General features: G+C 33.9%; 1 protein-coding gene across 3 annotated transcripts in view; it reads right to left on the bottom strand.

Moving 5' to 3' along the window:
• Tsc22d2 (TSC22 domain family member 2) overlaps positions 1 to 25691 on the bottom strand; it is a 45768-nt gene that overhangs the window by 10206 nt on the left and 9871 nt on the right. The window contains exon 2 of one of the 3 annotated variants that reach the window (XM_032898355.1): positions 21852 to 21923. The exons of 1 other annotated variant lie outside the window; for it this stretch is intronic. In XM_032898355.1, the coding sequence (XP_032754246.1) occupies positions 21852 to 21923 (72 nt within the window). Of the gene's footprint in view, positions 1 to 12711; positions 12864 to 21851; positions 21924 to 25691 lie in introns of those variants that run through there. One more of the 3 variants, XM_032898358.1, reaches the window with a different exon arrangement.

Here is a 25691-nt window from a genome sequence, read left to right as displayed (position 1 = left end):
CTCTAGGGATTACTTCATCCTGCAAAATAGGGCTTTTCCTTTTCCACTTAAAAAATGTGTGTATATGTGTCTGTATGCCAGTCAGAGGACAACGTGAGAGAGGACACTCCCTCCTTCTACCGTGTGATCAAACTCCTAGAGATCAAACTCAGTTTTTAAGTTTGGTAGCAGCACCTATATCCACTGAGTCACTGCCATCAGACATTTAACATTTTATTATTGTTGTATGTGTGAGGGCAGGCACACATGTGGAGACAAGACAACTGAGAATCTCCTCCTCCTGAGTAGGTTATAGGGATGGAACTGAAGTTTTAGGTTTACAAGGCAAATACTTGTACCATTGAGCCATCTCACTAGTCCAGAATAAGTCACTTTATTAAATATATGAAATAGACTTACTGTGACATCTATGATTGGCAAGACTTAGGTCCTTAGTTGAGGAGAGTTGAACATACTTAAGAAGATAGCTCATTACTGTTAGCATTGTCTGTCCAGTCTATTTACACAACAAAAATAGCTTAGTTGTAAGAAGATAAAACCAGGATTAATAGTATTTTTTTCGGAATCTTTCTATCAATTCAATATTTGGGATTAGTGGAGTCATCCTTTTATCTGTCAGTAAAATTCTGATAAAGTTTTTTTGTGGCGTTGCTTTGTCCCAGTGAGTGGAAAGGCAGAACCAACTACAAGTTCTCTGACCTCCACAGCTGTACCCATGGCACATGTGTATTCACACACAAAATAAATAAATGTAAACAAACTAGTGGAACTAAATATTTTTTAAATTAAGAGTATGTGTGAATTTTGTCTAGAAAACTGAAAATGATATAAAGTGATACTTGAGGAAATGTATCCAAATGATTCAAATAAAAGGGTTAATATTACTTGAAGTTAAATAATTTAATGTTATAAGAACATGGGATATCTATTCTCAAGATGAATGATGTTATTCACTACCATACCCCCCCAACCCCTTCCATCCTTTCCACGTGTAGTTGAGATGGCACTGAATTCCCAGTCCTCCTGCTTCCACCTCCCAGAACTAGGGCTACATGGCATGCATTATGATATGGCATACACCATGATGCCAGTTTTATGTTGCACCAGGGATAAGCTCAGAACTCTGGCAATCACCCTACCAACTGAACCCTCTACTTGCCTCTTATCCCACTAACATCTGGCAAGATTTGAGAAGACTTAAAGATTATTTCTTCCTTCTGAGTCAGACTAAAACAAGGAAGTGTGAGAAAGGGGTGGGAGGAGAGTGACATTTTCACTAAAGCTGGGGTGCTTACATTCAAAAAGGCTTTCTTGATTTCATTTTACTGTTTGCACAGCCGTAATTAGGTGTTTTGATGATATACTACTAAGAAGTGAATGCTACACACCAAGGGGCTTAAATTTTAATTAAAAAACTTGACACCATAGTGAGTACTTCTATATTTTAACACCATCCTTTAGGTTTACTGGGTGGAAGTTGGTAAGAATATTGGTAAACCTTAAAAGCAAAAACCGAGCATAACCTACATAGTTCAATACTTACTTTCTATTTCCTCAAAGGTATTAATTTTAATTAAAAAATGGCGTAAGCCCAACAGTAAAAATTCTTATATATCATAAATACCTAAGGAGTTAAAAGATTTCACTTAGGAAAGGAAACATTAAGAGCCAGGCATTTGATAGTAGAGATCAATCCTCTTCCCTTCCTAAGAGGAAATGATAGTATTTTTTCATTACCTAACCTTCACAGGCAGTTTTCATGGTATGCATCTGTGGAAGCAAATACAATCGAGAAAAACCATGGTGGAAAAGAGTGTAGAAGTAAGTACATACAAATGTAAAAGTTCATTTAGATTCCTGTTTCATTTTAGAAACCATGAACAGAATAAAACTTCAAACAGTACTAGGACCTAAAAATAACCTGCAAATAGCCATGTCCAAATAGCTTGGGGATTCTCAGCAGTGACAACAAGATGGCTCCTCTCCCTGCAAAAGGAACTAGGCTATCAATGAAAACCCCTTACATTTATTTCAAAAGGTAACTTTAAAAAATTTTTTTTTTCATTTTTTTAGGTAGTAGCTCATTAGCCTAGGCTAACTTTTAGCCTTTTATGTTCATGCTGAGGACAAAGGACAACTTGCAGGTGCTGATTCTCTCCTACTGTGTAATTGCAGAATATAGAACTCAGGCTTGGCCTTTACCTGGTGAGCTGTCTCATCATCCCAACTTTACACTTTGTATATTTTATATGTATGGGTGTTTTGCCTATATGTATGTTTGTTTATGCATCACATGCATGGCCAAAAAGGCCAGAAGAGGGTGCCAGATTCCCATGGAGCCAGAGTTAGGAGAATGGTTTTGAGTTACCATGTAGGGGCAGGCAATTGAAGCCTCATCTTCTGAAAGGGCAACCACTGCTCTTCAGCAGTGTGCTCACTGCCCAGCCCCAGGCCTTGATTCCTCTTGATCCTCTGCTTCCACATCCAGGGCATCAGGATCACAGGACTGAATTACCATATGTAGTCCTTAGTTCTTTCAGATCTCAAACACCTCATCAAATTTTAAATTGGAAATTCTTCATTTCATTAAACTCTCCTAAGTTCCTTTACTCCTATTTTTTTTCCTGGTGCCAAGGCTGGGGCCCAGTGTCTTCTGCATGCCTGGCAAGTGCTCTATTACAGAGCTTTCTCCAGAACTCCTACTCTTTGCTTATCTCTTTCTCCCCAAGTACTTGTGGGCTAATTTTTTTTTCTCTCTCAGCTCAGGTTCTCTCTTCTATAAAGGTTTAATTTTAAAAAATGTATACTTGAATCCTGTGTCACTTGCTGTGCTCTAATTCTGAGGCTTCTTTCTCTAAGTATACAATTTAATATCACTTCCCAAACTGTTTGCTGCATTTACTGTGTAACTTTCTTTATGATAATTCTTCCTAGATAGTAGACATCGACAACGCTATCATTTTACATTCAGACTAAATGAATATGGAAATAGCTCTGAATCTCTATCATTTTTAAGAGTATTTTGAAGCTAAATACTTGCCATTTTAAAATCTTACATTGATTTCATAAAAGCATGCACACAAACACTCATACATACAAAATAAAAATAAGTAAAAGGGGGGACTGGAGAGATGGCTTAGTGGTTAAGAGTACTTCTTGCTCTTGCAGAGGACCCAGGTTTAATACCCAGCACCCACATGGTGCTGTCTATAACTCCAGTTCTAGGGATTTGATATCTTCTGACCTCCATGGTCATCAGGCATACATATGATACACATATAGACATGAATGTAAAAACATCCATACATATAACAAGTGAAAATATTTAAAAGAAAAATCTTTAATTACATTGATTTGTTTATTTTCTGCCTATGAGAACACAATGGTTTATGGTCAAGGTGAGAAGACAACTTTTGGGATAATACATACTCTGCCTTTTCTATACCAAGAATGCCAACCAAAGAGCACTGATTATAAAAAAAAGTTTGGCAGCATCCAGGGTTAGTAGGATCACTAGATATGGAATTAATAAATACACCGTGTAGCTTGGTTTTACCTCAAGTCATTTGTCCTTTAGCAAATTACTCTTATTAGATATATATTGGTTTTAGAGTTTTATGAAGTAGTATCACCATGCAAATATTGTTTCTTTCCCTCTGTGTAGGAATTGGTAATAAGATGAATGGTAGAAAAAAAGTTAAAGAGAGTAGAAGCAGATATTCATAGGTATAAAACAGTACTGTGTACTTTAAGATTAAAGAGAATTTTATAACTGAAACACAGAGACCATGAAAGATCAAGCAGATGAAGAGGGAAATGGACTCTATTGTAAAGAAATGCAAAGAGGCAGGGGACAGAGACTAGGAGTATCTGGAATTCAATACTAGTAGTGTGTCATAATAAAGGTAGCAAGATTTGTAGATAAAGTAGAAAAGGGATTAAATGAGTTTAGGTCTCACCTGAATGTGAACCCTGGCAGAGAAATACAGAAAGAAGACATACAGTAGGTACCTAGAACTTCAGAGGACTTTCAGGCCAGAGCTCTAGATCTGAGAGTTCTAAGAATGTGGTAGCTAACTCGGCCTGTGGAGGAAAATGACCACGCTCAGAGTTAAGATAAAATGGGAAGTACACTGCAAAGACAAAATGTTATGGAGTAAGATAGGCTTGAGAAAGCATATATAGTTTTTAGAAATACTATTTATTCAATAGCCTCAAACTATCTCCTTTCTCAAGAACCTAAAATACTGTTTCTTTCAGCTTAAAAGCCATTTTTGAACAGATCCTCTCAATTCCATTTCTATATGAAGCTTGACCAAAATGGAAATCAAACTACTTCTTTGTAAAATAAAGTGAAATTCAAGTAATAGTAACATATAATAGTACATAGTTCTTACCCATTTTATAGCTATTATTTTTAGTTATGTTCACTTCTTGACAGAAAAGTTATTTAAATCTGTGTTCTAGAAAAAAACTCTTAACTCTATGGACAATACAAATGAGAAAAAAAAAAAAGGCACTAAGATCCCACAGCTAAATCACATTCAAAGGTTACTAATCTTTTTCTTTGCTACTTTATGTTCCTTCATTCATTACCTATCCCCATCTGAAGTACAGGGTAGTAATTTGTCAAGGGATTGTTTCAAAACTGGATTAAACCCAGAAGCATAAGAGAATATCTTAAAGAGTTCTGAATATGTAATTGCTTGCTTCTTGTTTGGGTTAAAATAATATCACCAAACAGGCATTATTCCTTAAGGAAATGAACAGTATTTTTTATCGGGGGGAATATCCGTTCACTTTATTTTACTTAGGATTTCTTCATGTAGCACAGGCTGGTCTAAAACTTGCAATCCTCCCCCTTCTTCCTCTGGAGTGCTGTGATTTCTAGTGTGTACCAATACATTGTGCTTCTTTGGGTTTTAATAAACCAATTTAGTTTTTAATAAACGAATCAATGTTTTACAGTTGAGATGTGTAAAAATTACAGTCTTAACTCTGAATAAACAAACACTTTCAACAAATAAAAGAGCACAGGTTAAGCATAATGCTGTTTAGGCCACCATTTCAGTACTACTAAAGTCCCCTTTCTCTGTTTCATGGTGGGGTAGCCATTCTAGGAGGTAAAACATCTTCTCTCATCTATTGTCTGAGTCAAAAACTGAATTTTCAAAGAATATTGCACTTTTAAGAGCATAGGCTTTTGAATTAAGAAAAGTTTCTTTCTTTTGTTCAAGATAGGACCTTGCTACATAACCCAGGTTAGCTTCAAACATGGAATTTTCCTCTTTCGGTTTCCAGTTTTTACATCTAAATTCTATCCATTTACTAAAGGGGTGTGTTCTAGAGAGTTAACACACTATGACCATCTCTATCTGTAAAGTGGGGATCACAGTTGAATTATGTTAATGGAAGCCTGTCAAGGGGGTCTTATGAAAATACATGATTCAATTAGTTCATTCTACTGTTTGATACAGTTACCTTGTCTTCTGACTCTGGTAAGACCAGCTTTTTAAAATTATCTTAAACTACAAAGTAAGAATTAAGGTCCTGAGGCCATGAAATATTAAGAAATTAATTATGATTAGTTATTAAAAACATGTTTACTGTTATTCCAAAGAATTTTAAACAATCTTAATTATCGCCTACTAGATTTTTTTTATATTGTTAGACAAATTTTAAGACTTCATACAATCCCCAAATAGATACAATAAAATTAACCTGATATTGAAATTTATATTAAGGCTTATAAGCATTTATATAAACTATACAGTAATAAATCTATCTAATCCTTAGATTATCAGAGTTTAACAGTATGAAATAAAATATAGTTACTGTGGAAAAAAAACACCAATGGTTACTGGAATGTAGCAGAATCAATTTAACATAAACTTTGCAAAAAGTATAACTCAAAATACCCCAGGCATTTTTTTAGTGTTATGTGAAATTCCAACAATAAATATTACAAAATGACAACAATAACAAACAATCCAGCAACATTGGGATACAGTGCTGCTTTGCTTAAATCATTTATTATCCTAGTCTTTTACTGCTCTAAACTTTCATAGTTAGGTGTCTAGTGCGGAACAATAAAGGCACTAGAAAAACTGCACTAGGAAAATATACAAGGGTTTCAAATTTTGTTTTCCCATTAAAGAAAAATGATACAAAAATGGTCAGCTTTTAACTACTAACAACTTTCTTGTTTAAAGCTCGATCATATTTCTGAAATGATAGTGAGGTATACTGGAGGTAACAGTAAAATTTAGATAAGTCACATGGCAGAATGTCATAATAGCTGTTCACATCAGCTTAATTAATTAATGTATTATATGGGGTGTGTCTGTAAGAAGTCAGATGACGACTTGTGAGATCTGGATTTGATTAGTTCTCTTTCTACCATGTGGGGTCCAGGAATTGAACGAGTTGTCAGGTATGGCAGCAGATACCTTTATTCACTGAATCATCCTATGGGCCTCTGCTTTATATAAAGTCTTTATGATGAATCCTAAATCTCTATCATGATCTGATATTTGTTATACTAATTTAGATAAAAAGATAAGTCTTCTGCGATGGGACCTTTCTTTTCAGGCCTACATTAGCTACCTCTGTCTTATCAATAGTCTTCCGATTCTTCACCATTCGATTTTGTTTGTTCTCTTTATCAAATGTTGCCTCTTAACTTAAACCGTGACAGTAGGAACTATCCAGCTCAGGGATCTTCTTATTATACACTCTGTATATAACTAATATTTAATGAATTTCCAAAGGAAACTATGAAACACAGCTTATAATATTTAATGTGTTACCTAATTAACACTTGTAAAGATCAGTTTGAACTGGTGCTATGTTGAGCTTGCCAGGACAAAGATATAAGAAACTTATCAGGTATTTAAATGATTAGAAATGACTAGAAGGGTCTCATAAAAACAGTAGTTCTATCCTGAGCATGGCGATAAAGGAATGAACGGTTGTACAGAAAATTCCTAATCTTTCAGATAATGAAGACTTTTCACATTATAATTATAGGTTCAGAGGTCAATATAGTGAAGATATGAATTTCATAATCGTATTTCATAAATACCTATCCATGAATTCCTCTCAACTGACCAATCAAAGGATTGATCAGAAATGTGTCTAAGAGGAAGTAAAAGAAATCAAGTTATTCTGAAGGTGAGCAGAGCAGGACAAAGATTTGGTTAGATGAGATAAAGATGATTCATAATGCTTTTAAAATGCCTCATAACAAATGGGAGTTCTTAGTAAAGAGATTTTGGAGCATGAAGAAATTCCAAGATACTTTACTCTCTACATTAGTAGATCTGAGCACAAATAACCCTATGAAGTCCCTGTACAATCAACAACTACATACAAAGAGAGGACATTCTTGTGATTTCTAAAATTAAAATTGTGATTTCTTTTAAGCAATACCTCCTTACCATTTTGAACTATGGTTATATTAGCACTATAACTTATATGACAACAAATGGAAGCTTACATTTATAATTAGGACAGCTATAAGAACAGCTAACTAGACCATGTACCTTCTTCAGTATTTTCACAGAATTTGAAGTGCAGTTACCATTCTTTTATATGTGCTTTGTGGTAGTAATCATCTTTTTGTTATCATCTAAATGATGCTGACTTTGTTTTTTTTTTCCTCAGGGCTGGGGATCGAACCCAGGACCTTGCGCTTCCTAGGCAAGCGCTCTACCACTGAGCCAAATCCCCAACCCCATGATGCTGACTTTGTAGTCATGCAGATCTCAAACATTGAGGGGCCACAAAAATGTCCACTGATATCCAAAGGAAGTCTTGAAAGCCAGGAAATATGTAGTAAGATTAGAATCTCAAAGCCCCCTGGAAAGGGCAATTATGTGAAGCTGTGCAAAAGTTATCCGGAGCTGACATGAAGGTTCCAGAAAGTCAGAGATGACAAGAACATAAATTAGCCAAGGAAAGCTATAGGCAAACGAACAGAGCCAGACCAGAGAGAGGCTGGGTGTGGCAAGCAACCAGCAAGGCCAGAGGGGTGGGGGCTAAGTGCATGAGTGTGTACATCATACCACTGTATGTGACAGATGCCACACAAGGAGCTAGAGGATTTAATGTCCACTGTGGGGGCTTTCTTGTTTTGTTCAGTTCTTCATGTCTATGTGTCCTTCACCATTGGAATGGCAATGTTTATACTGTGGGCAAACTGGAAGTATATTAACTTGTTTTGTTTTTAATGCAGTCTAATAGGGTATGAATTTGCCTGGAATCTTAGAGGAACTCTGCCTGTGGGATAATGGTGGAACTTTGATGTTTACTGAATTAATTTTGCATTAGAGACAGCCACAAGTTTTTAGAGACTGAGGCAGAGCAATTCGGTTTGGATATAAAGGGTCTCCCAAAGGCTTAGACCCTGCTGAGAGGTGACTACATCATGAGGGTGCTCTAATGGGCTCTTAGGAGGCAGAACCTAGTTGGAAGAGACAGATTATAGGGATATGATATTGATGAGTTTGTTTTATGTGCAAGACCCTTCCTTTCACACTTTTCTTACAGGCTCACTGCTTCCTTGATGGTACAAGATAAGCTAGTTTCCTCCTCTATGCACTTTCCACTATGATGTTCTATCTCTCTCTCTATCCAAAACCACAACTTGGATTGAGATCTATGAAGCTGTGAGCCAAAATAAGCCTTCCCTTAAATTACCTTCTCAAGTATTTTGTCACAACAGCAAACGAAATTTACTATCACATACGAGTTTTACTTTGTATTAGCTTAAAAAGTACTGAAAAGTTACACAGCTACCACTATTAGTACATACACTCATTATGTGTTTACGTGAGTATATGTGCATGCACATGCATGTATGCATGTGTGTGTATGTATTTATACATATAACTCTAAAGGGGAATATGTAAGGACTGGGACAGTAATTGTGCTAGAAAGTTAGATTAGGTGCAATTTTTTTCTTTTCTTTTTTTTTGTCTAAAATTTCCATAGTTTTATTTTTGAAAACATAAAAATATTACTAATAAAGATAAAGCATAAATGTATTCTCAAAAATACTTTAAAGATTTTCATATTCTGATTAGATATAAAGTTGAAAGTTGTTTGTATACCTTTAAGTGTAGCACTGAATAGTTTATCTGCAAGCAATGTCAAAGTAACTGCAATGTCTTTTGATTTTTAACTTGACTTGTTTTAACCAGCATCACTTTGGATTAAACTTTACCTTCCCTCCCTCTCTCTTCCAATTATGCAGTGATGCAGACTGAACCCAAAACTTTGGACCTTTAAGGCAATCAATATATCATAAAGCTATATTAACAGTTCTACTGTTTTGAGACAGGGTCTCATCAAATTTAACTATCCTCAAACTCTTCAATTCTCCTGCCTCTGGTTTGTAAGTGCTAGGATTAGAGATGTATCTCACTATGACTGGCTTTAAGTCACATTCAGCACACAGAACTTTAAAATGTTTAATAGTTCTCTATATTTAAGATATAAATAAAAAGTTATAAAGCTTGACGCTCCATGAGATGTAAAAATTAAAACCAAAAAGATATATGTAAATCATATATAACGATTAAATGCTTATATATCTCAAAGAAACTTTGCTTAATAAATGTTTCAGAAGTACAAATAAATTTCTCTATGGAATTATTTATAACAAAGTAAAAATTCACAAAGTAAGAAGTTCTCACCCATGTATTTCCCACTATCCTAGGAAATATATGCAATTAGAGCTTTTAAAACAGCCTCCTTGGGGGCTGGAGAGATAACTCAAAGGTTAAGAGCACTGACTGCTTTTCTAGAGGTCCTGAGTTCAAATCCCAGCAACCACATAGTGGCTCACAACCATCTGTAATGGGATCTGAAAATCAATCTTAAAAAACAAACAAACAAACAAACAAACAAAAAACCCAAAACAAAACAAAAAACCAGCATCCTTATTGTTTGCTATTTATAAAACTTGATTATTAAAGAGTAAATTTCTTAATAATTTCATTTAATACTATTCTAATAAGATTTTAATTTAATGTTTCACATTATTTAATTTAGTGTGTGTGTATGTGCACATATGAACATACCACAATGTGCATGTGGAGATCAGAGGACAACCTGTGGGAGTTGGTTTTCTCCTTTCCACCCTTATATGGATCATGGGGATTGAACTATGGTCATTGGGTTTGGTGTCAAACACCTTCACCCTCTCTATCTTGTGGGCTGAAGACTTTTTTGGTAAAAAGTATTACAATAGACATTTATTTGCTTAATAATAAGCATTAAACTTGAACAGAAGGTTTCCTAATGCGAAAATTTTGTGACACTATACAATTCTTGACATATATTTTGGAAAATACCTTACGGTTTAAATGGTAATTTTCTACTCAAGTTCAATGTGGATTAAAATTATGTATTCATAATTTTGTTTAATATAAACTTATCTACCAAGTTATCTAGGGTACTCTCCATGCTGGCATACTGAGAACCTATATATATTCCAATGAAAATTAAATGTGACTCCTAGTGCCACCATTTAATGACTATATAATAAATCATTTAATCATTCCATGCTTCAATTTCCTTCTCTGCAAACCAAGAAAATTTGATAGGAATGATGGTACACACTTTTTTTCTTTTGGAGCTGGGGACCGAACCCAGGGCCTTGCAAGCGCTCTACCGCTGAGCTAAATCCCCAACCCGATGGTACACACTTTTAATAATGGCCTTCTATAGGTGGAAAGAAGGAGCCTTACCCATCAGGGAAACTGATAGATGTCTATATAATTATGATTTTAAAAAAACTAAGTTAGCTATATATCTAACTAATAGTAGCAAAAACACAACTAGTCTGTAGAGAAACCGAATCAAAACTTAAACAAGGGCAGTATAAGAATTCCTACCCCAACAAAATGATAGGATTTCTCTGTGTCATCCTGGCATTCCTGGAGCTTGATCCTTGGAGCAGGCTGGGCTTGAACTCAGAGACCTGCCTGACTCTGCTTCTTTTTAAAACAGCCTCCCTGGGGCTGGAGAGATGACTCAAAGGTTAAGAGCACTGACTGCTTTTCCAGAGGTCCTGACTTCAAATCCCCAAGTGCTGGGATTAAAGGCATGTGCCACCACACCTAGCAGTATGAGCTCTGATTTGTTCTATCACTCTTCTGTCAAGATCAGTTATCAGTGAAAATCAGTAGGATCAATGCACTTGTTAAAAATTCCTCTTGTAAATCATGCACTTAGGTGACTAACAAGGCTTGCCTTTTAAAACAAAACTCACTCATTTTGTTAGCTTGTTATTTTTTGGAGAAGGTCTCACTATGTAGTTGCAGCTGTCCTGGAACTTGCTATATAGACAAGGATAAACTCAAGAGATCTGCCTACCTCTTACTCTCGAGTGCTAGGATTAAAGGCACATGCCACCAAGCAGAGCCAAACATTTAGTATTGATAGTAACTATTTTTGAAGATCTGATGAATGCTCTAAACTTTTATATAAGATGGGTGTAATTCACCCAAATTCTAAAATTTCATACAATTTTCAGTTTTTAATTATTAAAACATACTGTAGAGAAATTGATATTTCTGATTGAGTTAGGTAGATTTTTATAGAAAAATGAAAAAAGAAGCATATGAATAATAAAGAATGTACTTTGTTTTATTTCTTCCCACTCTCATGATTACTACTTGAAGAAATTTCAGTTTACAGAGTAGGTATAAAAACCACACTAGAAACAACTTGAGGATATTACTGAGAAGAAGTTTAGGCATGAGTGTGGCTAAGGGGATAGAGGACAAAGACCTATGTCTGCTTGAATACAAAGCTGAAACAGCTACAGTGGCTTGCTTAGTATCAATCCACACCTTTTAGCTTTCTTAGAAAATAATTCCAAATACTTCATGATAGCTTTGTAGTGTTTGTATACCATACCTCAATAAGAACATTTGTTCTTTAACTATTTAATTATGGACATCAAATTTAGCCCATACTTTTTTCCCTTCATTTTCAAAATATGAACTTCCGATTTAAAAAAAAAAAAAATCTTATTTACCCTAACCTAACTCCTACTAAAAACCCACTTCATTAAAACACAGCTTTAGAAAACAAACCAAGGAAGGTACATAAAACAAGTTGTTTTCTAAGCAGAAAACTCTGAAAGAAATTAATTTTCAGGATATAAAAAAGTATACTGACATCTAATATATTGTTTTCATATGACACTGGCATTATAAGTATTTTCAACATTAAAATGGGAAAAAACTGGCTGTGTTTAGAAACAAAGATGGCCTTTATCAAGAAAGTAAAATCCTCCAAAGAAATAAAATGTATACAGTATTTTATGAAGAAAATGGATATATTCCTTTAAAAAATTACTTCTAAAATATTTCCTGGAAAAATAGCTGCAAAGTATTTTGGGCTTTTACTATACTGTAAGTATCTGTGACAGATGCAACAAAAATATTTAGTGTCACTATTATACAGGATTTCACTTTCTTTTTTAAACTGCTTTATTTATTAAATACTACAGAGACAGGGCCTTGTACTTTGTGAGACTTTGAAATTATTACATAATCCAAGTATTTAAAATTCTAAGTTTAACTTATATTTTATACTATTAATTACACAACGTGCTCATTTTGTTCATATAGTCATCTCAATACAATAACATCAGGTATAATACATAAAATCTAATCCATTAAGTCTTACCAATTTATGACCTGATGAGACACTCTTGTGGACAACATTCAGTCCTTAGAAGCTAGAATAACCCTCCACCATGTGAGGGCATCACAACTTTTAAACTTTCGGCTTTCGATCATTATTATGTCACATTCCTCCTCCGATGCTGAATTCTAAAAAAAATTCTAGCAAAGAGTTTAAGTAAATAAGTGCTGTAATCAAATAGCCTTTAAAATCGTTTATAGCAAAGGTTCATGTTTTACCATGATTACACAAATGATATTTTTAGATGTAAAATAATTTGAAATACTTGATTTGACTAAAACTTAAAATTCCAACATGGAGTTTCGGGCCACCAGAATACTTGTCAGTGAAGAGTCAAATAGAAATGGAACCAATTAAAAGTTTAAGATCATGATCCAGAAATTCTGATTTAACACCATACAAACTGATATAGACAGTTTTTATTTAACACTATAGAATGCACTGGAGCACTACTCTCTGGCCCAAATCCATGGATGTTTCTAATCCAGCAAAATTGGCAAAATCATAAAAATCTGCATGGATCACTTCAACACTTGAGACAGCATTCCATGTTTATTCTGACATCTCTGTCTATACTCCCAATTTTTAAAGTAGACATGTTGGTAAGAACAAATTTCATCACATGCTTTATGTACAAAAAATAGTATATCCTGAATTAATCAACAGTGGTCCTGGAAATATCTGGGTAAAGGAGGAAAAAAAAAATTAAAGAAAAGAAAGAAAAAAAGAAAAAACAAAACAAAAAACCTGGAGAAATATTTTAAAATGGCCAAAACTACTTCGTTAAGAGTATCTTAAATTTCTTTTTGCCAGAAAGTTTCCTAATGGACATCTATTTCAATCCCTAAAGAATGACATCATTAAAAATCGGTGATCCACAGCAAAGGCAAAAGTTGTGGATAGAATTTTAGCTAAATTATACTCTAAATTTAATTAATGAATGGGTGGATTGGTGGGGAGCAAAGAGGAGGGAGAAAGAAAGAGACCCATTATTGAGGAAGATCAGTATGTTTAAAACTCCAGACAGTCTTGGAAAGGAAACTCTGCAACTATCTAAGGTATCTTACCTAAGTGTATGAGGTGTATTACCATACATAGATTTTACCTTTGAATGCAACTTTTCTATCATACATGACTATTTACAAATACAATCTTTCCAAATGTAATCTCACAACACATTGACTTCATTAAAATTATGTGAATTGGATTTTTTCCCCTGAATGCATAAACTTATAATGAAATCACCTGGTGAAGGCAAAAATCCATATTTATCCAAAGCTGTGACTGCTTTATCAACTATCACCAAATGTCTCTGAAAATTCTTAGTTATAATCCTAGCAATCAAAATCAGTATTTTTAAAGTGTCTAATTTTGATGATTTACTCTTGTCATGGGAAAAATCTCTCAAGAAGATAAAACATGTAGTCCTATTTAATAAACTAAATGCTTCTTGAAATGTGTATTGATAGCACTGGTAATTTGTTTGTCTAGAAGGCTTAATGTCATTTAATGAGCAATCTGCTTGACTCTTTGTTAAAGGGACTGCTAACTAACACACATTATTACAGTAAGTGCCTAGGAGGCTTTAGAACACAGAATTAAACTAGCCATACATAAAGCAAATTGTTATTTTTATTGATAAGCTTATAGTAGAAGAATAAATAAACATACAAATATAATCCCAGAGTCTAAAAACTATGTTTAAGAAATACAATTCCATTTCAATTTTTTCCTTTAAGCACACATTTTAAAGAATTAGTTATCATATAGAACAGGGTTGTATTTGAAAAGTTACTTCAAATCATTTAGTTCCAAATGGTAGAAAAGTCTTATTCTAAAATAAATTAGCTGAAGTACTTATTGATGAATAAAGATTAATCGGAGGGTTTTTGAAAATTTAATATTAGAATTCCTTTTATGGGTGCTTACATAGAAGTCTTTATCAACCATGATCTCACAATATTTCTGTTGTCAGGAAGAGAAATCCCACTTAACTGACAACATACTTTTCAAAGTTTCAAGTCAATAACCAAGTTTATATTTATCATCACTTAGCTCACTTTCCTTTATGAAAAACAAACAAAACGGGGGGAAAAAAATCAGAACAAAACAATGAGTAGGAAGGTACAGGTGAATGGCTTAAAATTTCCAAGTATTAATTTGAAAAGTGATAGACACTGAATAATAAGCTTGTTAAGAATTCCTCAAGTAACTTTTTGTGAAAATCGCTTGACATACTAGGTGTTAAAGCCAGGACTTTGAGTAGGTGAATGCTCTACCACTAACAGCCACATCCCTAACCTTTTGTTTGCCACTTGAAAAAATATCTTCAGAGTCATATACAAATCCATCTTCAAGTATAAACCATTAAAGTATTCCAAACATTCTATACGACTACCCATAAATAATAAATAATGTAGATAAAATTCATTGCTGTTCAGTTACCTATATTTTTACACATAGTTTTTCCATAGATTATGTACTAGGAATATGAACTTAAATATCTAAGATAAGCAATTAATCTAAATAGTCCTGATAGAATAAAAGCAGAAGACCACATGTTCCCAGAAATGAACATAGAAATTACAATAAATGTTAGAGTTGATCTAATATGACACAGTGAAAAAAAGCTTCTACATGCTGATAGACATTTTTTATTTTTGTGTCAACATGTATGTATATGTCATATGTGTTGAGGAATCAAGTGTCTTCCTCAATCAGTTCTCCACCTTAGATTTTGAACTAGGGCTTCTCATTGGCTGACCTTCAAGCTCTATGGATCCTCTCCAGTGCTGGAATTGAACAGGTGTGTGTTGCTGTTCCTGTTTTTTCCCCCACCCCCTTCAAAGTGTGAATGAGGAGAATCAAACTAAGATCCTCAAGCTTATGTGGTAAACATTACCCACTGAGTCATTTCCCTTGCCCATCCCCCCCTCCTTTTATTTCTTTTCCAGTGATAAAGATTGTGTTCAGAGCCTCACATATATTAGACACAAAATCATCCTTAACACTAAGTCACATCCCCCAGTCCTATACACATTTATAAAGGATGTAATAACAAAATAAAAAAATTGAAATTGGATAAAATTGAATAACAAAGTAAACAGAGGGCATATACTACTCAAGAATAAGTAAAGAAACTACATACTTTCTTAATGGGAAACTATATATTTAACTCTGAGTTGTTGATTTCCTTTGCGAACAGGGTTCTTGTGTAGCTCTGGTGGTCCTGGAAGTTGCTGGCCACAAACTGAGAGAGAACCACCAGTCTCAGCCTCCTGAATGTTGTTATTAAAGGCCTGCGCCTCCATGTCTGATGCAATATACACTTGAGTATATTACATACTTAAGTATGTATAAATAAGTAACTATGGACAGTGACAGTCATACTATCTGCACACACACTTTTAATATAGAAGATACCATTATTTTTGACTCAAATACTATAGAATTAAAAAGCTAAAAAAAAAACAAAAACCCAAAAGCAAAACAAACAAAAAACCCCAGTAGCATCCTACAAAGCTCTTCATATTTATAATAATGAATCTTCAAATTCTGAAGAGAAAAACTGTCATAACAAACATATTATTTTTAAGGATATCAGGTAAAGGATAATAAACTGCAATTCTTTTCTTCTATTAAAATGTATTTCTTCTAAAAACAATTATTTTAGAAATACCAAACTAAAAATCCAAACATAGAAACTAATTTTTGGTAATCCACAGCATTTATTTAAAAGTTCTCTTTATTGATCACCAAAACCAAAATATTCAACGACTTATTTGCGATATTAGTATGAGCATGTGTGTGCAGACACATAAAGAACACACCAGCTACAGTTTAAATCTCTTCCACTGCTCCAAATCTTAAAAAGAATTACAATTTCATGTGATATTTCTTTCTTCTCAAAAGGCTTACAAACTGTACCTGAGTTTAAATATATTAAAGTATGAACCTAAATCTTAAACTGTTGATGAATACAATGGAAAAACAGAACAACAAAAGAAAGGCACCCTTTCTTTTTACTTTAGTAAAAATTTTAGGGTGCATTTAAATTTTCTCTTATTCTGAGTCAACACTAAGAGGGTTCTCCTAACAAATCTCTGCTGTAAAGTTCTAGATTTTGTAGGTTAGTGAATTTACAGTTTTCCAGTCTTTAAAGTTCTTGTTCTCTTAAAATTTGGTGAGAAACATATGAATAATAAATACCTCCTTAATTTACCTAAAACTTCACTCTGAACATAATTACCATGATCTCTTGTAAGTAGGATGGATGATTTGTTTAGTAATTTAAACAAAGACAGGTGGTAAAGGAAGAAACAAAACCATTTAGCCTGGTAAGTTGCTAAACAGTTTCTGATTGTCATTTCTGAAGTCTACTGATGTGCAGAAAACAGGTATCAGTATACCAAGTGCTCTAAATGAACTACAGTAAAACTGAAAGTAAGCTTATAGTTAAAACTCCAGCAAGCAGACACTCTACCTACGAGCAGATGCAAACATTTTTTCTTTTTTTGTTAGGAAGCAATATTCCCAGAAAGTTCCCATTTCTAAATCCTTTTTCATACTATTTCTGTTCTGATCTCAAAATGCTAGGTGGTACTGCTTATAGTTCTGGCTCAGCCCTTTCTTTTCCTACTCTGTTCCTTGGAATCCTGGCCTCTTTTAAAGTTTGGACTTTAAATACAGAAGAAAAATACATCTTATTTCTCCATGCAGTTGTATACCTGGATCTAATGGTCTGATGACTAATCCATAAAACAGTTAAAACCATAAACCTCATCTATATATGTACTTTCTAAATTAATTATTTTGCTAATGCAACCTATAATATAAGCATTTCCTCAGTCAACTGGGTTTTTCAAGTCCTTTGGGTGCTTATAATCCATGAACTGTAAGATCTTACTGATTGATTCCTAATCCCAGACAATCATATTTTTTCTCTGTTCAATCAACCTCCTCTTCTATGTTGCTTTTATATTGGTAAGTCCAATTTAACCACTCTTACTATATTAACCCACACATATTAAGTAAGCTCTGTATCTTTACAATGATCCACAGTACTGTTTCTCTAACTGGAATGCTCCTTTTCCTCAGTTCTCTAACTCTAATACCAAACTATATCTACTTTTCGACCAAGAAAACTACCTTCTGGAGTAGCTTTGACCAATGACTCCAACTCTCCTTGTGAAGTGGAAACTGCTTGCATATTATAAAGGAGCCATCGTTTTCAATTATGTGGGTTATGTATCTTGTTATCTTTTCCCAGAGTTTTAACCCATTTCTTCATGAAGACAAAACACTTCAAGTGCTTATCCCTAAGGCAAATTTTTATAAGCAGTCTGGCTTCCTCCCTTTAGTCTAAATGTTCTTTTTCTAGCACTCCTTTATCTTCCTGATATGCTATTAAGAGATGGTAAAACTGCTATAATTCTTACACTAAACTTTTATAGATAAAACCTCTTGATGTTTGATTCCCAATGATTATTGAGACAGGTTTCTAAATTCTGAAAACAAAACAAAACAAAAAAACCAGATAGATTTAACAAGTCTAAGAATGAGCACAATTTTTAAAAGGTAGTCAAAATTTAGCATCACTAAAATGCCAGTATGTGAGGGTATTACAGAAAATTGACTTCACAAGGATATAACCTCCTAGAAAGCTAATTATATAAGCTATACTATTTACTTTAATGAACAGAGGTTAAGAAAGGACTGGATTATTTTTGGACTCTTCACATTTGTAAATACTTTCACCAACTGGCTCCGAGGACTCTGCAAAACTGACAAATATGGAATACAAACTATGATGGTACCTACGAAATGATGAAAAGGAAGGCTTCAATTTCAGTAGATAAGCAAATACTAGACACCTCAGAAAAGATGATCTGAATATAGACAAAGGCAATCTATTTTAAAGTCTCTCAAATTGTTAATTCTAACTTAAATGCAGGAAGAAACAAAGGAGAACTCTTAAGTTAATATGTAATAGCGTATCAGTTATTCCTATTTTGATTGTAAAAGACTTGATAAATTGAAAGTATCCTAGCAGGAGAAAAAGGTTTCAGTTCTTAAAATTGGGTGTAATCCTGGACCTTCAGATATTCTGGGATGTTTGAAAGTTGGTTTGAAAGTTGGCTTTAAAAGCTATCCCCAGAACTAGAGAGATGGCTCAATAGTTAGGAGCGCTTCCAGCTATTCCAGAGGACCCAAGTTTGTTTACTAGCATCCACCATAGCTCCCAAATACCTTTACTCCAGACCCAAATTTGATGTCCTTTTTCTGGCCTCCCGGTACCTACACACAAGTAGCATACCTCTCCCCAATAAAAATAAATCTTAAAAATGTTACCTCTACTGGATATCATTCCAAGATTTCAGAAACAGAAGCCTGAAATGTGGTATCAGGCAACACTGATATGAAAATTTATGCTTCAAAAAAATATGTAAATAGTATAGATAGATCATATAAAGGACTTATGGCCTCTTAAATCAGTGGTTCTCAATCTGTAGATATGATCTCTTGGGGGTGGCGGTTGTTACATATCAGATATCCTGCATATCTGAAATTTATATTGATTCATAACAGTAGTATAAATTAGTTATGAGTAAGCAACAACATAGTTTTATTTTGGGGGGGGTCTCCACAACAGGAGGAATTGTATTAAAGGGTCACACCATTAGGAAGGCTGAGAACCACTGTCCTAACTCTTTGTATGGTTCTACTTAACAACAGAATTAATTACCTTTGTAAAATATTTACCTGGCAAATTGTAAAAAAGAAAAAAAAAATACAAAGTCCCTAATTTACAGTAGTCCAAAATTAGGCTTTTTGGTGAGACCCAAAACAAAGTCAAAAGTTATAATTACCATTTTAAGTATTAAAAAATCTTTAACCCATCTGCTATGAATAAATAGAACCACAATGCTTTCTCAGTGTCTCTTAACAAGACTGCAGAGATGTGCCAAATAAAATGTATAAACTGTTCTCTGGTTTTGTTCAGAACTAATAAAGCTAGTCATTTTCCACTTTGGTTTCTGTGTGTTTGTGTGCATGCATGTGTATAATTACTCTATTACTGAGCCATATCTCCAGCCCACATTTTTTTTTTCATGTAAAGAGTTAAAAGGAAACTATTCTCAGTTTCCATTGTGTTCAGTTTGTTACCTTGGTACCAAACAGGCCAGCTTACAGAGAAGAATACCTACAATATTAAGCTCTGATTATATTGGCAACAGTACAAATATCCACTAAACTTTAGTTCTAGATAACAGGTTCCAAAAAGAAAAAAAAATACATACTCTGTGTGTGTGTGTGTGTGTGTGTGTGTGTGTGTGTGTGTGTGTAGCAGAGGTCAGCATCAGGTGTCTTACTCTATCCCATCTTATAATTCAAGGCAAGGTCTCTCACTGAATCTGCACCTTACTAACTGGCTATATTGGGTAGACCAGCAGGCCAGTAAGATCCCCGAGTGTTCTAGTGTCTGGATTGCTACACCTTTATCTTTCTTTTTTTTTTTTAAAACATTGGTGATAATTCAGGTCCACTGCCTTTTACCCAGCTCAAAAATAATTTTTTAGCCAATAAGAAACAATGTAGATACAGCAACTTGCCTCATTTCTGATATGTTAAACGGATTTGGTATCTATTAAAGAGAACAAATAAGTACTTCATTGTAACAACAAATTATGAGCAAGTAATTTTTATGGTTGTCTTATAATGAAACCTAAAGGACTATTTTGGTATTAGATCCAAATTATAGAAAGTAAAGATCAAACCTCTCTCGAAAATAATATAGCATTCATACTGACATGACAGCTTATGAGAGCTAGATATTTCAAATAATTAAACTGCATTAAAAGCTACCTTTATTATATTCAATTAGAGCACTACATTTCCTTTCTGGAAAAGTATAAGGTTCACCTCAAGTACTACTTGGGTGACTAAAACTTCAAGTATTTCACACTATAATCTACTTATGTATTTATTTATAATACTGTATACTGTTAGAGCAAAACTAAAAAAAACGACTTATACATGAACACAGTACTACAAATTTTAAAACTTCCTCTTCAAAATTATTTAAAACGATTTTTGGTTAAGTAAGGAACAAACCATCTACAAGATACTTTGCTTAGAAAATAGCCTTAGAGTTATACGCACAAATAAATCAAGCTTAAAAATTACAAGAAAGGTTTACCATTTTCCATTAAGCCAATGTAGACCATGTCTTAATATGACATGTACATGCACTTAGCAACTCTCTTTTCTAATGAAAGAGATGGAGTTGAGTCCATGAGTGTTATCCAAAAATATGCCAGAAGACACAAATGCGTTGCCAGGCAGAGTTAAAAGAATCTAACAAGCTTTGTGGGAATTAAAACCAAAAAACCAAAAAACACTGTGCTCAACTCCTATTAATTAAACACTGAATGATGGATTGCTAATAAATATTCAGCCAAATAACTGAACAAAGCATAAACTATTTAAAAATGTGTGTTAAGCAGAAAGATAAACCAAAGTATCTTTTGCCAAAAGTGAAATCAAGTTTTTTTTGTTTTGTTTTGTTAAGTGAAAAATAAGACCTAAACAGTATCTCTGTGGGGGGAACAAAAAACAAAAAACCGTTTTGAGGGCTTACAAATTGTACAGATCTATGAAATTCTAATAAGCAAACTTGGTGACAATTTCTTGTCAAAATTAGTGGCAATTTTGTTATTCAGGTCTTGTCCCTTCTCCAGTTTTTTTAGTTTGAAGTAGTAGTAGTAGTAGTAGTAGTAGTAGTAGTAGTAGTAGTAGTATGATGTGTGTGTTATAAATTCTATAAAACAGCACAAAAATTAAGACTGACTTAACAGAAAAAATGTTTTGTATTAAGATATATGAAGTGAGTATTTCAAGAGAAATATGTAAATGTTTAAAAAAGAAAGATATAATATGGACACAATGTAGTAAAATAAAAAGCACATTTACATTCTATAGAAAATATTATTTTGGTTTATTTTGCTGCTTTGTCCCATGCTAGCTAGATAATGCATTCCCTCTTTAAAAAAGCAAAGATCAGTTTTATGCAAAGCAATTCATGCATACACTTTTGCATGTATGCATTCCATATCAAGTAATCATACCTATCCCAGAGGCTCTTTGATTCCTGAAACGTGTTCAAATGGAACGCTTGGTAGAAAGCGGTTGAAGGATTCCTGTGAGACCCAAGAATCAAATGGAAATGAAGTTGAGAATGTACAGAATAATCAGAACTTACAAAAAATGGAAGATTTTAGATTCCTACAGTGTAACCACTTAAACTTGAAAAAGGAAAAAGAAAATGATATTGTTTAAAACAATTATTTTAGAGATACATACACACTCCAGAACCCACAGTAATTCAGGATCAAAGTTATAAATGAAAGAATAACAGATAATGTTAAATACTAATATTTAATTGTGTGCATATATACATTGATGTGACCAGTTCAGAGCCTATCAACACCAAGTTGTATCAGATGCCTTAACTAACAGTCCAATGGTTTTAGCTGTTAAGTTGTTTTCCATGGAATATACATGTACAATATGTATAGCTTCCTAGGATTTGTTAAAAGTAAGAACGGTTAATGATAAATAATGTAAAATCCTTCCTGGTTTGCTCATGATACATTTCCATCTTAAGTTTACTTGTGTGCAGTTTCTCTGGGCTAGTATGTGTATGGGGCAATTGTAGGGGAGGATTCTAATTTCTAGATTAGTTTACTGTCCCTTTAAAGGGTAAAAACCTATTAACTACATCACTTATTCCTACTATCCTTAGGGCCAACATCACAGAACTGTAAATAACTGATGAGCTAATGTAGGCAAACTCCAGTATGTACAACTGACTATGTTAGGAATAATTTCTCAAGGAGATAATAAACTTTTGAGAAACCTGGTTCCTAACAGTTTACAGTCATGAAGCATAATTCTGTCTTCTTCACCACTTACCTATACTTTATGGGAGTTAATAAGTACCTGTTACATCACTTTAAAAATCCCTGACTTGGAGCTAAAGATAGCCAATCTGGTTGAGAGCACATTAAGTGCTGTTGCTGAGGGCCCAAGTTTGGTTACCAGGATCCTCTCATAACTGCATGGGACTCCAACTCCATGGAATCTATGTCAAATCAATCACCCAACCACCCAACCACCCAACCACCCAACCACCCAACCACCCAACCACCCAACCACCCAACCACCCACTCACTCACTCACTCACTCACTCACTCACTCACTCACTCACTCACTCACTCAATCTTTCTTCTCTGAGTCCACAAGGAAAAACAAAAACCAAACCTTTGATCCATGCGTTAGTATAAGAATAGCAGCTAAGGGCATGCTTGCTATACCAGACGCCACTCACACTACTTTACACTAATTGACTCGATCTCCACAACAACCTTACCTAACAGGACTAAGATTTACTATTTCTATCTCACTGATCAGAACCAGATCACACAAAAGTAGCTTCCTAAAAATAAAAGTAGGTGGCAATTGATCTGGCTCTCAGCTCCTATCACAGATATCAGTTGGGTCACAACAATTCACTGTAACTCCAGTTCTAGGAGATCCAACACCCTCTTGTGGCCTACATGGGCACTGGCAGGCACATGGCATACATTCACACACACATTCGCATATACATAGATGAAAATTTAAAACAAAACAAAAAACCCTTAAAACTACATAGTTGTCTGCAATAGCAATCAAATATCAATGATCATTAAACTATAAAATAACAGAATCATGACTTCAAAATCAGAACTGAGTCAAACTGTATGCTGTATACAAAACCATTTGTTAGAAAACATTTTAGATTTAACCAACAGGTACCCCTCTAGGTAAACTAGAAAAGGCACAATGACACTGGATAACAGAAAATAACCAAAGTAGTTGTTGGATTAATTAGGACTCTTAAACAATGTAGTTATTACTGCTTTCCCTACTCTATTATTTCCTTTCTATTCTTTGAACCCTTTACTCAGAAACACGGATTAGATCTGCCAAAAACAAAATTTAAGAGGATTCCAATATTTTCTAACTTTTGTTAAGCTACTTTTTTCCCCACTGTGCTTCAAAAAACCAAATCAGCTAAGTAAGACAGGAAGCAAACGATCTGAAAACAATAATTTGGCTCCTCTTACCACCAACTAAATCAGGTCTGCCCAGTACCATATGAGAACTGGTTTGGTATTCCTTAGGTTTTGTTTAGAAACTTCAACTTTAATGAAGTAACTCTAAGAAGATGGCAGAGGGAGAGAATAGCTGAGTAAACTTTGAAATTGAGTGTCCAGTTTAGAATTAAAACTTCATTATAAAGAGTATTTAAAATTAAGTCTACTCAGAGAGATGACATTTAAGAAAAAAAGAACTTCAGATATTTTGACTTCAGAAATATGTACATTTAATTTGAAGCAAATTCACCACCTAAGCAAATAGGCTTCAAATAAAGTCACATGACTTATGTTATAAAATGCCACCATTTTTAAATGTAATGATATGTTTCTAATAAATCAAATATAAAATTAAAAATTATCTACAGTTAATAGTAAACATTAGGGTATCAAAAGGTTCTATGAAATAAAGTATAATACAGGGAGGAAAGGATAAATTTTATCAGTGGTTTGGAAAAATGTTTACAAGAAAACAGCATTTTTATTTAAAGACTGCAATAAATTCAATATAAACTACATCTCATTTTTCTAAGAATTGCATACCACCCCTTCAGAGTAGTAGTTTGTATTCACGTCAAGCAAGTTGTTAGAAAACTGGTTTCCAATGTAATTTCTTGAGGAAGAGAATATATAGTCAAAAATGCACAATATTTAATATCATTTCAGTTACAGTAATCTTTGTGCTATTACATTTCATTTAGCATTGAAATAATCTTATTAATAGAGTTTTCCTAGGCCTTTAGTCCCCTCAATTTTTATATCATTTCAAAGTAATTGTTTAATTGTGTCCATTGGTATTTACAATGGCCTTTTCTTTCTCTAGTCCCTGGCATCATACACTAATCTGTCACTTTGCTTTCCCAGTTTATAAAAACAGTATATCAGAAAGTGACAAACACATATAACATATATCCACTTGCTTTAGCAAGATATTCTATTTGTAGGTTAACTGTAGTAGGGAAGAGAAACATACATATGCATATCTCAAAGCCATAAAGTTGGTGAAGCTTAAAGTATATCAAAGCAACCAAGCAAAGGAATACTGGCTTCTGAATGTCAGACCTAAGTGTTTGTTTTCTTAATCCATAAAAGAGAATAGAACACTTGTTTACAGGTTGCTGAAGAGATCAAATGGAGCTAAGTTTATATAGGGCCTGACACAATTAAGCTTAATTTTATGTTGTACAAAATACAACTTTTAGTAGAGAATCTTAATATGCATCAAGCATTTCTTCATCATCAAGGTAATGCTGAAGCAAAGAGAATAATTTAGAGTTAGTTATACAAAAACTATTTAGCATAATTGCCAAGTTAACAGCTCTTGACTTTTGGGCTTCAGTGTTGGGGGCTCCCCACAACCCCCACAAGTTTATCACATTTTAATATATAATAATACAATAACTAAAACAAATGCTGAAGTAAGCTGTAAGACAAATACTAATTTAGCAATAAAAAGCTTCAAAAAGGGGTTGGGGATTTAGCTCAGTGGTTAGAGCGCTTGCCTAGAAGCATAAGGCCCTGGGTTCGGTCCCCAGCTCCGAAAAAAGAACAAAAAAAAAAAAAAAAAAAAAAAGCTTCAAAAAATACTTATAAATAGCAACTGGAAAGGAAGAATCTAAATTAACTATGGTATTAAGCTCTTCACTCTTCTTCCTGTCAAATTAATCAAATAATTTCCCAAGTATGACAGTCTCACCCTTCAATGTCATTTCACAAGCTACTACTTCTCTGAACTTAGCAAATCACCTCTTATCAGTGATCTAATGT

The sequence above is a fragment of the Rattus rattus genome, chromosome 3 (genome assembly GCF_011064425.1).
Source record: "Rattus rattus isolate New Zealand chromosome 3, Rrattus_CSIRO_v1, whole genome shotgun sequence".
In the NCBI taxonomy this organism is placed as follows: Eukaryota; Metazoa; Chordata; class Mammalia; order Rodentia; family Muridae; genus Rattus; species Rattus rattus.
This window is presented reverse-complemented; position numbering and strand designations above follow the sequence as displayed.